Source organism: Eupeodes corollae, chromosome 2, assembly GCF_945859685.1.
Source record: "Eupeodes corollae chromosome 2, idEupCoro1.1, whole genome shotgun sequence".
Taxonomy (NCBI): Eukaryota; Metazoa; Arthropoda; class Insecta; order Diptera; family Syrphidae; genus Eupeodes; species Eupeodes corollae.
The window spans coordinates 39,623,255-39,639,623 of NC_079148.1; the positions used below are offsets into that span (position 1 = coordinate 39,623,255).

At 34.4% G+C, this 16,369-nt stretch overlaps 1 protein-coding gene across 1 annotated transcript in view; it reads left to right on the plus strand.

Annotated features, from left to right (window-relative positions):
• The window catches only part of LOC129944870 (mucin-17), a 121,686-nt gene that overhangs the window by 60,687 nt on the left and 44,630 nt on the right, over positions 1-16,369 (plus strand). Inside the window, exon 2 of the mRNA XM_056054532.1 lies at positions 15,714-15,774. Coding sequence (XP_055910507.1) covers positions 15,714-15,774 — 61 coding nt within the window. The remainder of the gene's footprint in view (positions 1-15,713; positions 15,775-16,369) is intronic.

A 16,369-nucleotide genomic window follows, 5' to 3' on the forward strand; every position in this document is an offset into this window, starting at 1 on the left:
AAATTTTCTAAATTTACAAAAATATTTCCCATAGAAAACAAATCTGCAGTTTATCTTAAAGACAAAGTATTTGAACTCATATATTATTATACGACTCCTAAACTCTTAGTAATGGATAGAGACAAAGCTTTAACCAGCCCAATTATAACAGACTTTTTATCAAATTTAGGCATTAATATTTATTTGACACCTTCAAGCAGAAGTGAAGTAAATGGACAGGTGGAACGAGTCCACTCAACCATTCAGGAAATAATACGGTGTATACAAAAGGAATATAATTTAACACCAATTAAAGAATTAGCAGCAATAGCAACAGACAGATATAATAACACGATACATTCAACAGTAAAAGAAACTCCAGCAAATATATTTTTTGGAAGAAAACCATCAAACTCCTTAGAAGAATTAAACAAAGCCAGAGAAGAAACAAACATAAGAACTAAGGATTTAATAGAAAGAATCCAGCAGCAAAGATTAAACTATGAAAATAAACACAGGGAAAAACCAAAAAAATATAAACCCGGAGATATTATTTATGTAAAAGCACCAGGAAGAAAAGGAAAATTAAAACAAAAATTTATTAAAGAAATAGTTAAAGATGATCATAGAGTAACAATTACAACTATGACTGGAAGGAAAATACATAAAACAAATATTAAAAACGATTAATTATATCTCTTTTCAGATCAATCGTTATCTGTATAACGTTCATATTTGCGGACATGAACATCTATGAATATAATAACTCCCCGATAGTATCATTAAAATTAGGACAAGGAAAAATAACAGAAGGCAGCTTTAAAATAATTCATTTGATAAACCTCACAGATTTTATTACACTCCAAAGATTATCTATTCCAATCATTCTACTCAAATTCAACAATTCGTCGCCATTAAAACAACAAATACTCTTTCTACAAAACAAAATAGAAAAAGAACTACAACTTTTATTACCCCATCGCAATAGAAGATCCATTAAATGGATTGGATCCGCTTGGAAATGGTTAGCTGGATCACCAGACGCTTATGACCTAGACGATTTAATAAACAAACAAAACGAACAAATTAGAAACAACAACAAACAATATGTAATCAATAGGGACATACTAGATAACACAAACAAGATAATAGAAAATTATAAATTTATTTTAAAGAAATTTAACGAAATCCCTAATGAATATTTTATGCAGGCAATTTTTAATAAATTATTAATATTAAAAGAAGAATTAGAAGACATTTCAAATGCAATAAATTGGGCAAAACAGGGAATAGTAAATTCTAAACTTCTCTGTAAAAAAGACCTAACACAAATTTTAAATGACATAGAAAATTTACCCTACGGTAACGATGCACAAGCATTGAATTATGCAACCCCTTCCGTTGCAATTAAAGGCGAAGTGATTCTTTATATTATTTCATTGCCTATAACTACTAACGAAATTTATAACCATTTAAAAATAAGACCTGTTACAAAAAATAACAAACAAATTTTGATTCCTTATCTAGATATATTAGCAAATAAAAAAGAAATGTATGGTATAAAAGAAAATTGTTTAAAAGTTCATGAAATTTTAATATGTAAACAAAACCAAATTATCAAATTATCTAAAAATTCCTGTATTTCCAATCTACTAAACAGTATGAATGCAAATTGTACTTATATATTTAACACAAAAACAAGCATTGAACAAGAAACAGAAAATTTAATTTTTATAGATAATTACAAAGGAAAGTTATATGATTGTGAAAACAAAACAAGAACATTAAATGGAACCTATGTTGTACAAATTTCTAACTGTTCAATAAATCTTGGAAACTTAAATTTTATAACAAAAGAAATAACCAATTATGTACCATTGCCATCAATATTCCAAGGACAATTAACAGAATCAAATATAAAACTAAATATCGATCAAATACATCTTGAAAACATTAAACAAATAGAAGAAATAAAAACAATTGGCAACCAAACTTTTATTAATAACATAGTTTTGTACATTTTGATAATAATTATTGTAATCATTATTCTTGCAAAAAAAGGTAAAAACCAAAAAGAAATTAATGTAATTAACGAAATACCTAAACCAGAAAACATTGTATTAAAAACTCTCCCAGTAAAAAAATTTGATGAAAGGATGTTTATAACATTAAATTAGTTTATTTTTCGGGACGAAAAATTTAAAAGAAGGGAGGAGTTAAATGTATATCAAATATCAAACCTAAGTCCGATATGAAATATAAACATCCGACTGTGATCAATGCTATCTGATGGATACATTCTCACGATTGAGTGTTTACATTTCAAAGTGATGACTTAGTATTTTTACTCTAGATTTTAAGTCACATAGAATATTTTTCAGTTTTGTATAAGTTAGTTCTTAAGATCTGATACTCCGGCTAACATCTAGTTAGCTAGTAAAATTAATAAACTTTTTTTAAAAATTAAATCGTAAAACATTTAATTTAACTATGTTTTTATTTTTTGTAAAAAAACTGTCAATTCGATTTTTCTCAACATCTTTCAGAATGCTTAAAGCAATATTTTTTATAAGATAAAATAAGCTTCAAGCCTAAATTTCAAGTTTTGGAAAAGATATTTGAATCGATATTTAATTTTTACCAACTTTTTGAATTTTTTTGTTTAGCTTTTTAATGTTTTATAAAAAAAAATTCAATTCGATTTTTCTCAAAATTTTTCAGAATGTTGAAAACAATATTTCTTTTAAGTTAAAACTAAGGCTTCCATAACCTCAAAATGTTAAAAAGATATTTGAGTCGTAAAACAATTTTCAGCAACTTTTGTTTAATTTTCTTTCAAGTTTTTATTTTTTTGTAAAAAAAACTGTCAATTATATTTTTCTCAAAATTTGATTGAGTGTTGAAAACAATATTTTTTAATAGATGAAAGTAGTTTAAAGCCAATATCTCAAAGTTTTAAAAAGATATTTGAGTCCAAAATTAATTTTAACCAACTTTTTTAATTTTCTTGTTTAGGTTTTTATTTTTTTTTATAAAAAAAAAACTATCGGTTCGAATTTTCTCAAAATTTTACCAGATGTCAAAAACGTTATTTTTCATTCCACAAAATTGTTTTGGAGATAAAATCATTTTGTATTCGTAAAATTTTCGAGGTGACAATTTTTTTCAGTTTTTTTGATTTAAAAAAAAACCGCCAATTGGAATTTTTTCAAAAACTATGTTTGATTGGTGTCACTTTACAATATATTTTATTAAATATAATTCAAGTCTCTAACGTTTTTGGTTCGTAAGATATTTACGGTTAACCACAATTTTCGTCTTTTTTAAAACTGCTATGGTAAAAACCGCCCACCAAATTTAATTTTTTTGAGAGCCTTTTCTGCATCTTTTTGCCTTTTTATCTGTATAACAAAATTTATTTGAAGTCAATATCTCTTCTGGTTCTTGAGCTATGGACAACGAAAAAACGTCGCGAACGAACGGACGTACGGACATATGGACGCACGGACGTACGAACGTACGAACGTATGCTAACAGGCACGCATAGACATCTTTTATTTCGACTCTAGGGACCTTGAAACGTCGAGTAATGTCAAAATTTTCAATTTGACAAATCGGACCCATTACAATGACTTCCTATGGGAAGTTAAAAAGATTTTGCAAAGACAGCTTCTGTGAAGTTCGAGAATCTTCTCTGAGTTCTTAAATTTCTCCAAGCCTTTTCGGCTACCGGATTTCAAGCTAAATTACTAGCAATCAGAGAAACATGCAAAATACTTAATTTAAACTCAAACCAAAATTGAAACAAGTCTATAACAAAGCAGGGATGTACTATCCACACAGCCTCAACATCAACTCGCGTTCTATAGAACTTTTTTGCAGACCTAAGTAGGATACAGCCAGGTTCAGTACCGGAGATTGGCCGATAGAAGAGCATGCAGCAAGGTAAGGTATCACTCTCCTAGCATCGCCGACCAACATGAAAGTGCAATTGTGATTCACTGTCTCTGTAAAACTCCTGGCTTGGCCTTGGGAAGGGCATTCCTTAAAAATCTTGATAAACTTTTCCTTTCTAAACTCGACTAAAAGGCTCTCGTGCCCCTAATTTTCTGAATATAAATAAGTCATAAAATTATCTTTTTTTCAATACATTCGTTTATTGTATCAAAACGGTGCTTTCCAGTGCGAATTTAGTAACGCAGATGAGTTACTGCCATCTCTACTTCCCAACCTAAAAATTTCCATGATCCCTGTTTGTTTCACCAAAAGTTTATTTCATGAGTACTGCCTCTTGCGAGGAATTGAAAGAAAAGAAAAGTAATGCTTTCTAAATTTAGCCGTTCAGATTCGGCATTTAAACTGTAGCTCCCTTTCAACCCTCAAATGACTCGCATACAGGAAGGCTTAAAAGACTCTACATAACATTTTGAATACTTTGTAGGAATATATGAAATCTTGTATTGAAGCCTAGAAATAGATTACAGAAGTAAGTTTGAAATTTGATTAATTTATTTGCTTACAAGAAGTCTGAGGTAGAAAGGGAAGACCTTAAGTAGGCCTATTCAAGAATATTGGTATTGAAAACCAAAAGTTTTAATCGTTTTTCTTCCTTCTGAAAGTTGCTATAAAAGAATCATTTGTAAATTTTTTGAAAGGCAAACAATCTTTCATTCAGTTTTTCTTACGGGTCATATTCCCACAATAATTTTCACTAAGAATGATAACTTAATGAATTTCTTCAAGACTTCATTCAACTTCCTTCCTTAAAAACACAAAAAAAAAACAGCTTGCACTCAATGACAATGGTCTGATGATTTCTCTACTATAAAACTATCAGCTATCATGCTAATGGTTCTTTGTGATTTCACTATACCATTATTATAATAATTTGTCTTTTCAAGAAAGGTAATTTACACAACAAACTTAAAAAAAGCTTCTGAATTAAAATGAATAAATTTTATACCATATAATTACTGTGAGATTCTCTTTAAACATTCTAATTCTTTTTGTGCATTTTTGTTTTCTATTGTAAAAGACAATACACAATCCATCAGCATTAACATCACATCACAACACAAACATCACAAGGTAATGATTAGATCATTTATGTACATTTTTCCAATTGTTTGTTTTATATTTTTTTGCAATTTTTTAAATTAACATAAATTCTGCAAACTGGACTAACAATGCAGTAACCTTGTTAACTGTTTTCGCAACCTAAGATATAAGCATTTAGAGTATTTTAATGCCTGGATTGCATCAAGATACGAGTATATCCAACTACATGATGGATAAAATCACATAATAAAATCACATAACAACATAAAGATGAATTTATTTTTTTATTTAACCAATATACCTTTCAAATAGTTGAAAGTTGTAAAGCTTATGAAATTATTAACAAAATCTTGCAATAATTGTAGCTCGCTTTAAAATCCTTATGTAGTCAAGTAGTCAGCTTTAATCTCCAATTCAATTTAAAGTAAAATCAGTGAAACATCATTTATAGGTAAAACAAAGAAAAGAGGTACTAAATGGCTTCCCTGAGGTACTCCACATCATAATGAAATTTTAAGAAGACACTTGATGTTTTCTAATCTAACGGGTGATTATATTTTTAGGGCCGATATTGATGAATAAAACACAAATTATTTAAGAAATTATTGGTATATTTTTTGAATGATAAAATTGGTATGGATCAATTATGTGTCGAACAAAATAATGGCCGCCGTTACCTCGGTGACACACCTCAATCCAATGGTTCAAGTTTCCAATGACGCTGAGGCATAATTGAGGTTCTATGCCGTTAATGTGCCGAATAAGGTCATCATTTAGATCTTGAATTCTTTCTAGCAACAGTGTGTACAACAGTAGTACCCGTGGCATGATGGTTAGTGCGTTGGACTGCCATGCAAGGGGTCTTGGGTTCAATCCCTGCCTGTGCCACCTTAATTTTAAAAAAATTAATTTTCGCGGGTACTGCCTCTTGCGAGGAATTGACAAATCCTTCAAGAGTAATTCTCGTCATGAAAAAGTGCTTTCTTAAACTATCCGTTTGGATTCGGCCTAAAATTGTAGGTCCCTTCCATTCCTGACAACAGTTCTCGCACACAGGAATGGTTGAGAGTTGTAAGTCACTAGGCCCTGGTTCACAACGGACTGTTGCGCCACCCCATTTGATTTTTTAAACAGTGTGAAATCACATGGTTTTAACCTGAGATAACAGGGAGATTGAATTTGTCTCGCATACCAGCCATTGTCACGTTAGCTGTGTGGCAACTGGCACCGTCCTTTTAAAACCACCCATCGTTTATATTCTTATCTTCTAATTCGGGCCACACAGAGTTGGTTATAATCTCACAATAAAGAACACCATTCACAGTTACTGTTTTTTCGACTATTACTCTTGGATTATCATTTGCTAAAATGTCACAATTCTGCTTATTGACGAATCCACTGGGGTAAAAATGTGCGTCATCACTGAAGATGATATTCTTCTAAAATTGAGAACCCACTTCCACCATTTTGATGAAGAGGTTTAAGTTCTTCTTGAGTCAATTGTACCTTGTAAACTTGTTAATGCAAATATTTCATTTATAATGTTCATCAACGACGAGCGTGAGAGGTGCAATTGTTGGACACGACGACGATTTGAAGTGGATGGCTCTTCAGGCTTACTATAGCTAACAGCAGTAATACGAAATTTTTTAGCATGGACTAGCGTTCTACAACTCCTACAGATCCGCTTTACTCGGTTTTATCACTATTTTTCCGATTGTACGCATATTTGGACGATTAAATTGATCGAACAAATCACGAAGTGCACGGTATGCCTTTTGGTTTGAACACCCATTTTAATAATAAGCCTGGATAACTTTAACGCGTTGTTTGATTATGTATTTTTTCATGGTTCAAATTGAGTTAGTTTGAAATTGAGAAATATTAAATGAATTGCAGACAAAAACTTGAAATTTAGGTGTGGCTCACATTCAACACCGGCCCTTAAAAAATTAACCACCTTTTAGATGAGAATGAACTAAATCTAGAAAGTATGAACACCAAACTGACATTTGTGACAATAGTAATAAGATCCAGTAAAACCAACTAGATCAATTTTCATCAAATATTTCCTATACAATTTTTTTTATTTTTAAGTCTGTTCAAATTGTGTAACCTGGCATTAAAGTCTAGAACTGAAATAATTACAGAAAACAAAAACAATTTTTTATTTGCGATTGAAAAATGATTTGTTTCTTTAGACTTTGGATGTCTTTGGATCTAAATTTACGCAGCCAACCATGCGATCAATTCAAGCTGAGTTTTAAATTTATTGCATCTTAAGATGCGGCCATGAGATTGCACGGAGCAGCGGTGGCGGCACAGCATTTTTTGTTGTTGCATCACCATTACCATCATCATCACCATGATAAACTCTAAATGCAATTGCCTTGCCATGAATGCCAAATAGAATGCTGAGTATAATATACCTACTATATATATTTTTAAGTTTTGATAAATTTACAAGCCAACTCGAGCATGATGTAGAGAGCGAAAGGCTTTATAACTAAGCATGTTCCAATTATTTGTGAATCTTAAATGGTGTATTTTATTTGGCTAGATCTGCTATTAGTAAACAATTTCAGTTTGTTAAAAATAAAACTTTGATCATGTTTACAATGTGTCAACACCTGTGCTGGCTGAAGTCTTTAATCTATAATATAAGACTATAACTACCAGCTCTTTTTTTTTCTTTTTTCAAAATAAATATAGGAACATTCAAGTCTTAAATAAATACTTAGCCTCATTGGGGTTTTTGTTATTTAATTAAAATTTTCTTGCACCATACTATAACTATACAACCTATAACCATCATCATGATCATCATCTGAAAAATGCTTGTTTATATTAGCTAAGTGTGTGACGATGCATCTTATCCGCATATTTTTAACCATCATCCGCATGCAGCGTGTCCACATTGCATAAGACTGCGCGTTGCAGTTGCAGCAAGAGAGTGCACAGAGTGCAGCCTATTTAAAGTCGGGCTCTAGCACTGGGTTATGAGCTGCTTTGGATATAGAAAAACGATCAACGACCGATTTTTCTCCTACTTCTCTTAGTGCACCTTTAACTTAATAGTTGTGGGACCACACAAAAATATAGTGTAACAGATATCCACTATCTGCACTACTAACTTGAGATAGATCGGCCTATATATTTTTGCTGCAGCTCGCGGCAAGGCAAGTTGAGTTTAGGTTAGGAAAAAATATGATATTTCCTTTAACATAATTTGTATTAATAAAAAGTGGATATAATTCAATGACGACGTGACGTAGAGACGAAGGTATAAGCCGCAGTAAGACGTGGAAATGACTTTGGTTCCAATGGTTTGGTTGGTTACATCGCTGTTGTCTGTCAGTCGATCGGCTTGTGAGCAATTCACGCATGTGGTTTTGTATTATTTTTGAGCTACTGGTTAGGTGACATTCCAACCGCTATCGCTGTTTTCAGCTTTTGGTTCAGTTCCAAGTTCCAACCATAATATTACATGTGCTCCGAGTGTTGCATGATGGGCCTGCCTGTGTGATGCCGTTCTGATGTTGACGCAATATGAAAATATACGCGTAAACGTACGTAAATGTCAGTTGATATTTTGTTGCAATAGTCCAATGGTTTACGATTGATTGAAATATATTGTACCTATAACTTTACTTTGTAATGTTTCAGTGGCCCAATTGTATCCATATATAGGGAAGTGCAATAACAATTTAAATCTATCTTTGCTAATCATGATAGGTTTTATGGTCGACAAATAGATGGTGTTTTGTACATTTTTTTTACATAAACACAAGAAATTAAGGAAAAATTAGCTTATGGTAGTGGAAAATGATCTAGATTTACTTTAAAGGAATTTTACAAGAATGCTGTCACTTTTTTGTAGGTTTCTATAAAAAGTATAATTGTAATGCAGACAAATGTTGAAATTACTTTTCTCTTTTATTTATGGGAATTGGAATATAATATTTACCTACATTTGAATTAACATTTGAAATAACAGAGAAGCAAATTAGGAGTTTTCTTACAGGCATTACCAATTTTAGGGGACCAATACATTTCTTAACGAAAACAAGGGAAGCAAAGAAATTTCGTAACAAAAAATACCAATACTTAAGGTATAAAGTCTTATGGAACAACGTTGCCTTTACTCAATTACAATTTAAGTTGATAAAAACTTACCAAAGTAAATTTAGAAAACCTGAGAATTTAACCCACTAAATAATAAACATTAACAAATTTTAATACAAGATAAAAGTAAAACGTTTTTGTTCAAGAAATGATGTTTTGCAATTTATTAAAATTGTTTGCAGTAGAAAATTTTATTATTAGAATATTTTAAAGCTTATGATGAACGTTTTTTCAAATTTATAATAAAGAATCGGATTGTTGGCATAATAGGCCCTTAACGGTTCCTCACAAAACAAAAAAATTAAAGGGTTCAATGTGCAAATCCACCAAGACGGCTGATACCACAATTTAGGAATTGTTTGAAGATTTTAGCAAGGGCTGTGCGGATCGACGCGGTGGCGCGGGCGTGGTGTCTTGAACCAGTAGCTTATTTCATAATTATTGACAATTGCGACGAGTAACAATTGATCATTTTTTATTTGACAACTGTCAAATTCTGTTTCATAAACAATTTTGTAAAAATTTGTCATGACAATGAACTTTCTTTAGTATTTTTCACTATTATAAATTTTTAATGAAATGAAAGAAAACTTACAATTTTGGAAGTGGAAATTCGGAACCATGTAGTTTACGATGGACATCGACCGTGCTTCAAAATCATCAATTTATTGGTGTGTCAGAAGTGTTTGCAATTTAATGGTGGAACAATTTTTGGGCGAAGCATTTCCTTATACTTAAACATTAAAGGACAATAGTTTTGAAAGAAAAATAGGCTAATTTTAGGCATCCCACTACGAATGCAATAAAATGCAGCTCTCTCAACTTTTAAACAAATTGGTCAAATGCAACGAACATTGAAGCATAAAGGTTTTGTTCAATACCTCATCGTTTTTCGATCATAGCACATTTCAAGATTATGCAATGAAACTGTCACGAGAAATTTGTCAGTCAGTAAGAATTGGCATGTGTCAATTTTTATTAAATGGAATTTCAGTATAAAAAGAGTTATTTAAATTGATTCCTTACTCCCACCGTTGACCGAAAAGTCCAATGATACCACTCTACAATCCTCACTTAACTGTCACTCTCCTTAGATGGATTGGGTCCGAGACAACATTTTGTGAGTTTTCTCAGCCCCAAATTAGGCAAATTTATTTGCTAACATAGCCAAGAGAAAAAAAGCAAATGTTAAGAGCGTTAGAACTGAGGGGCCAATTCACGGTGCCGTAAAGTGAAACTATACCAATACCAAACATTTCCTTCAATAAATGAATTGCGGCAGGGGCTAATGTGGCGTCTTGTTGAAACTAGAGCTTCTGCATATTATGGTTGTTAAATTAATGAACGAATAAGTCAGTAATCATGGCTTGTAACTAACTTGTCAGCCTCGTTTTTATAGAAGTATTGACCGATTGTTCAATCAATTCTTATAGCCCACCAAACAATTAATTTTTGTAGATACTTACTTACTTACTTAAGGTGGCGCTACAGTACGGGCGGACCTGGGGCTCAACCAGCAAGCGTCTCCATCCAGCTCGGTCCCTAGCTAGCTGTCTCCAGGTTCGCACTCCAAGTTGGTTGAGGTCCTCTCCCACCTGGGTGCGCCACCTGAGTCGCGGTCTTCCTCTACTACGCGTCTACCTCTACTACGCAGTGGATTCGAAGACCTTCCGGGCTGGAGCGTTGATGTCCATCCACTCTACATCTAAGCCGTTGGACTTTAATTCTACTAACTAGGTCAGTGTCGCTGTATAGCCCGTACAGTTCGTCGTTATATCTTCTCCTTCATTTTCCATCTATGCATACGGGACCAAAAATCACCCGAAGAATTTTTCTCTCGAAGCATCCTAAGACGCTCTCATCTTTCTTTGACAGGGTCCAGGCCTCAGCGCCAAAAATAAGAACCGGGATGATGAGTGTCTTATAGATGGTGATTTTAGATGCTCGTGAGAGGACTTTACTTCTCAATTGCCTTCTAAGTCCAAAGAAGCACCAATTTGCAAGAGTTATTCTTCGTTTGATTTAAGTGCTGGTGTCGTTGTCTGTATTAACAGCGGTGCCTAGGTAGACAAAATCCTTAAATACCTCAAAGTTATAGCTGTCCATGGTGATGTTTTGTCCAAGACGCCGTCGTTCTTGGTCTTGCCCTCATTCACCACTAAACCCATCTTCTTCGCTTCCGTCGCAATGCTCAAAAACGCTCCACTGACATCACGCTTTGATCTTCCAATTATGTCAATATCATCTGCGTATCCGAGTAATTTCATGGACCTTTGGAAGATTGTGCCTCTAGTGTTGACGGTAGCGTTTTGCACAATTCTTTCCAGAACGATGTTGAAGAAGTCGCACGACAGTGCATCGCCTTGTCTAAAACCTTTTTTGACATCAAATGCATCGGTAAGATCTTTTAAGACCTTGATAGAGCAGCGTGCGTTCTCCATCGTCATTCTGCACAAACGGATAAGTTTGATAGGGATGCCAAAACTAGACATTGCTCTGTAGAGATCTTCCCTATAGATGCTGTCATACGCGGCTTTGAAATCGATACAGAGATGGTGGGTATCGATTTGAAGTTCCTGGGTTGTTTCCAAGATCTGCCGTAGTGTTAATATTTGGTCGATAGTGGACTTTCCTGGTCTGCAGCCATTCTGATGAGGACCAATCAGGTTGTTGAGAAATGGCTTCAGACGTTCAAATAATACGGCAGAGAGGATCTTATACGCAATGTTAAGGAGACTGATGCCTCTGTAGTTGGCGCAATTTAGAGGATCTCCCTTTTTATATATCGGGCATACTATGCTGTGATTCCACTCATCGGGCATGCTTTCTTCCGACCATATTTTGCAGATGAGTTGGTGCATGCTCCGTACCAAGTCATCGCCTGCTGCTTTGAATAGTTCGGCAGCGATGCCGTCAGCTCCAGCAGCTTTGTTTGACTTAAGTTTAGATATAGCTATCTTCACTTCGTCAAGGTCGGGTAGGCGGAATTGTTGATCTGCGTCGCTGAGGTTGAGTATTTCTATCTCCCTTACAGCGGAATTCAGTTCGTCATCGCCGTTATATAATTTGGAGAAGTGATCTTTCCATATTCTCAGCACCGACTGCGGTTCTACTACGATGTTCCCCTGATCGTCTTTACAGGCTTCGGTTCGTGGATGGTACCCTTGGGAGGTTTTTTTTACCTTTTGGTAAAATTTACGAACCTCATTCCTGTTGTGACATCCCTCTATCTCCTCGATTGCGCGCTTCTCATGCTCTCTTTTTTTCCATCTAAGAAGCCGGTGTTCCTCTCTCCTCTTCTGCTCGTAGAGCTCACGAGCAGCTCTAGTCCTTTTGTGCAGCGCCGTTTTGTATGCCTCTTGTTTCGCTACGTGAGCTTGCCGGCATTCGTCGTCAAACCAGTGGTTTCGCTGTGGTGGCCGTGTGAAACCTAGCACTTCAGAGGCGGCATCTCTGATGGCTGCAAGGCAATGTTGCCACTGGTTTTCAATGCTTAATGCAGGAAGCATAGGAATCCTTAAGAGGTTATTAGAGACACGATCGGAAAAGGACATGGCAGTCTCTTGCGATTGTAGCCGTCTAACGTCGAATCTTCTCACAGTACTTCCTTGTTTGGGCTTGGATCGGGATATCCGTAGTCATACCTTGGCTACAACGAGGTAATGGTCCGAGTCAATGTTGGCCTCTCAGAATGTTCGGTTATCCTGGATACTGGAGAAGTGTCGTGCGTCGATCGCAATGTGGTCAATCTGGTTAACGGTTGACTGATCAGGAGATTTCCATGTCCCCTTGTGGATATTAAGATGCGTGAACTGCGTACTAGCTACCAGAACGTTTCGCCCAGCAGCGAAATCGACCAGCCTGAATCCGTTGTCGGAGGTGGTGTCGTGCAGGCTGTATCTCCCGATTATGCCACCAAAGATGCCTTCCCTTCCTAGCTTAGCATTCAAATCTCCTGAGACAATTTTAATGTCATAGCCAGTCTTGTTCCTACAACAAATCCACACCAAATAGACGCTGTCTTTGTTCTCGGTAGCAGTCGCCGTAGTAGATATCGCAGTCTTTAAGTTTGCGTTTCCCCGGTCCATCCCATCACTTCTTGGATGGCGGTAATATCTGCCTTCCAGCAGTTTAGAGCTTCCGCTAATTGTTCGGCTGCACGTGGTATGTTAAGGGACCTAACATTCCACGTACATATCCGAAGTTCGTTGTCTTTATTTAGTTTGAGTGGGTTGTCAACAGTGAATCCGTCCGTATCCGAGGCTTGTTGGTGCTTCGCAACTAAGATACTTTTTACGTGGCTAGGATGTCACCCCGACGGCACAGCCCCCAACTTCTAGAGCCAGATCCTTGGTATAACTCCAAGGACGGGGAGCCGGATAAACCGCTCCTTACAAGCCTGGGCTCCAAATATGTCGAAGAAGCCCTATAAAGTAATCACTATGTAGTTCAATCTTACTGGAACTGTAGACGCCACCGTTGATTCCATCTCGAGAATTCGTCCGCTGCCGTCTGGATAAGGAGAGGTGCCTTTGTTGAAACATCTCTCCCCCCCTCTCTCGTTTGCTGCCCCCAACAACTTTCCACTGGGGTTGGAACCCAATCTCCAGTTGAGGTACTAGGCACCCGATGTTCACCACTGTGTGGTGAGAATAGGAGTTGATAGACAGAGGTTGGTTTTGAGAAAAACCTGTGGACGCTTGTGTCCTCTTGAATGCACATGTCTGCCATTTTAACATCAATAATAAATTAATATTCATAAATCACTTGACAGTTGATAAAATGGCCGCCAGTTAAAACAGTTTTGCCAACGTTATGTTTTATACTTCTAAAAAAAACACTCGTTCTATGAACCTACGTTTGAAATTCAAGATCATTAAAGCATTTCATGTCTTGTTGAGATCCTTTTTGTAAATTTCCTAAATTTTATAATATAAAACGGATTAATGCTTAAGTATAGGATCCGCCAAATAATTTCTTTTTTTGTAATTGCCATAAAAACATCGAGTGTAGCTTCGGCTGTGTGGACGTTGCGCCATCCTGATAAAAGCAAATGTTGGCAATATCCTTCATTTTTTGAGAAAAATAATTCGTTCAACATGCCCGACATTGACTGTAACGGCCACTCCTTGCTCATTTTCAATGAAAAATGGCCCAATTATGCCTCTGGACCGAAATCCGCAACAAACAGTGACTCGATTGGATGTATCGGCTTTTTTGCTTGTTTACAAACCCGCCAAGATAAAATGAGCTTCATTTGAGAAAACGATTTTTTACCAAAATGGCGGACCCTATAGAATTGACAGGTATAAAAGTTTAATTGAAATTTCGATTGCTAATAACTTTTGTTCAAAAAAAAATAATTTTTTCAAAAGCTAATATTATTAATACAATTTTTATAATGATATGAATGAATGATATTTATATGCACGTTTCCAACTATTAGCTACTTTTGACGGATAACAAGAAATCAACCATAGTGCAGTGTTTGACCTCTTTTTCCGTCGTCTACATAACCATTTAAAAAACCAGTTAACTCCATTTACATAATATGTTCTTGCCGGCTCAATGTCTCTTCCTAGTATCTTTTGTGTATTGACAACCTCTACAAGGTTATTCGAATCTATTAAAATATAATTTATGAATCATTCAAATTGCTTCATACGGGTCACTGAAAGTGAAAACTAAACCAATATACGCCAAGCCCACAAACAATAAAAAAATGATTGTAAATTAAGTATTAAATTATGTAAGCTCATTCTGTGATGATGATGATGATGATTATTTTTTCTATGAATTTGATTATTTTTGTGCGCTTTCAGAGGTATTGGAATGGTATCGGTTAATTTTGATTACAAAATCAATTTTACAGGGTGAATCTTCTTGTAACCGCAGAATTTATAAAATTTCATTTGACTAAGATATCGAAATGAGAGAGACTTTCAAAATTTAGTTTTCAAGAAATAATAATTACATTGTTTCAAATTAGAGCTTAGTAGTGTTAAAATTTAGTTCAAACACATTTAGATATTGAAAATTCAGCGTCAATTTATCTGTGGCATAAAGAAAATCAACTTACTCTCACAGCACCCTGTTTATTTCGTAGAATTGAATCGAAAGTTCCCCGATTATTTTGCGGTTTTAAGTTTCGAATTGGTCGTATTTGAATAATATTCCCATCTAGAGTATAACAAAATTTGTATGAATTCAAGTCGGATGTAGCAGCTTAATTCATCTACGATAGGGTATTTAATTTATAATTGGATTTAGATTTATAATAAGAATATAAATTGTCAACAGTAGTTGAAACCTTCCAACTTATAAAGAATCAAAACTATTAAACTTGATACGAGTAACATTTAAATAACAATAAACATGATACCTTGATGATGAATTTTATTGGTGACATTATTTAATTTAAATGTTGTATTAATAAAATACATTTTTGTGAATGTTTAATGATGAGTTTTTTTATAATATTAAGAAATTAAAAATTGATAACAAGTATATTAAATTTTTATTAATAAGCTATTTTTATTTTTTATTTTTAGCTTCCGCGCGGAGCGGTTTGGCAGTTATTCTTCCTGCTGTGTGTGGTACTTCTTGCTAATGGTGAGATATTATTTATAAGACATTTATAAAAAAAATCTATTTATTAACAAACAACAAATAAGCCTCCAATTGAAAGATTAGAATATAGGATTACACAAGTTCAATGTCCTTTGATTCAATCCAAAAGTCTAACTTGTTGTCACAATAACATGATTTTAATCAAATTAATTTTGTCACGCTTGATAAAATAAAAAGTACAACTTGATCCCGAGCACGATCTCCGATTGGTGTTTTATAGATCTTTTATAAAATAAAAACTATAGATTGCTATGTGGGTAGGCATAAGAATGTAGCAAGTTTTAAATAATAAGCTGCTAAAAATAGATAAAAATTACTATGATTCGAAAAAAAATCCGTTAAGCTGAGCTGTGCTTGCTTCATTAATACGTCCCTAACACTTCCTAAAGTAATACCATTCTTTATACAACTTAAAACAATTTTGAGCGTGTCAAAAACATCAAAGTCAAGAAGCTTCGCTTCGGCAGTTAATTCATTATACTTAATAATAATAACTAACTCAAAACTATGCAACTCTTCTGCTAGAATTTTCGTTAGCAGAGGAACACAGCAAGGTGGTGTTCTATCCCCTCTCCAT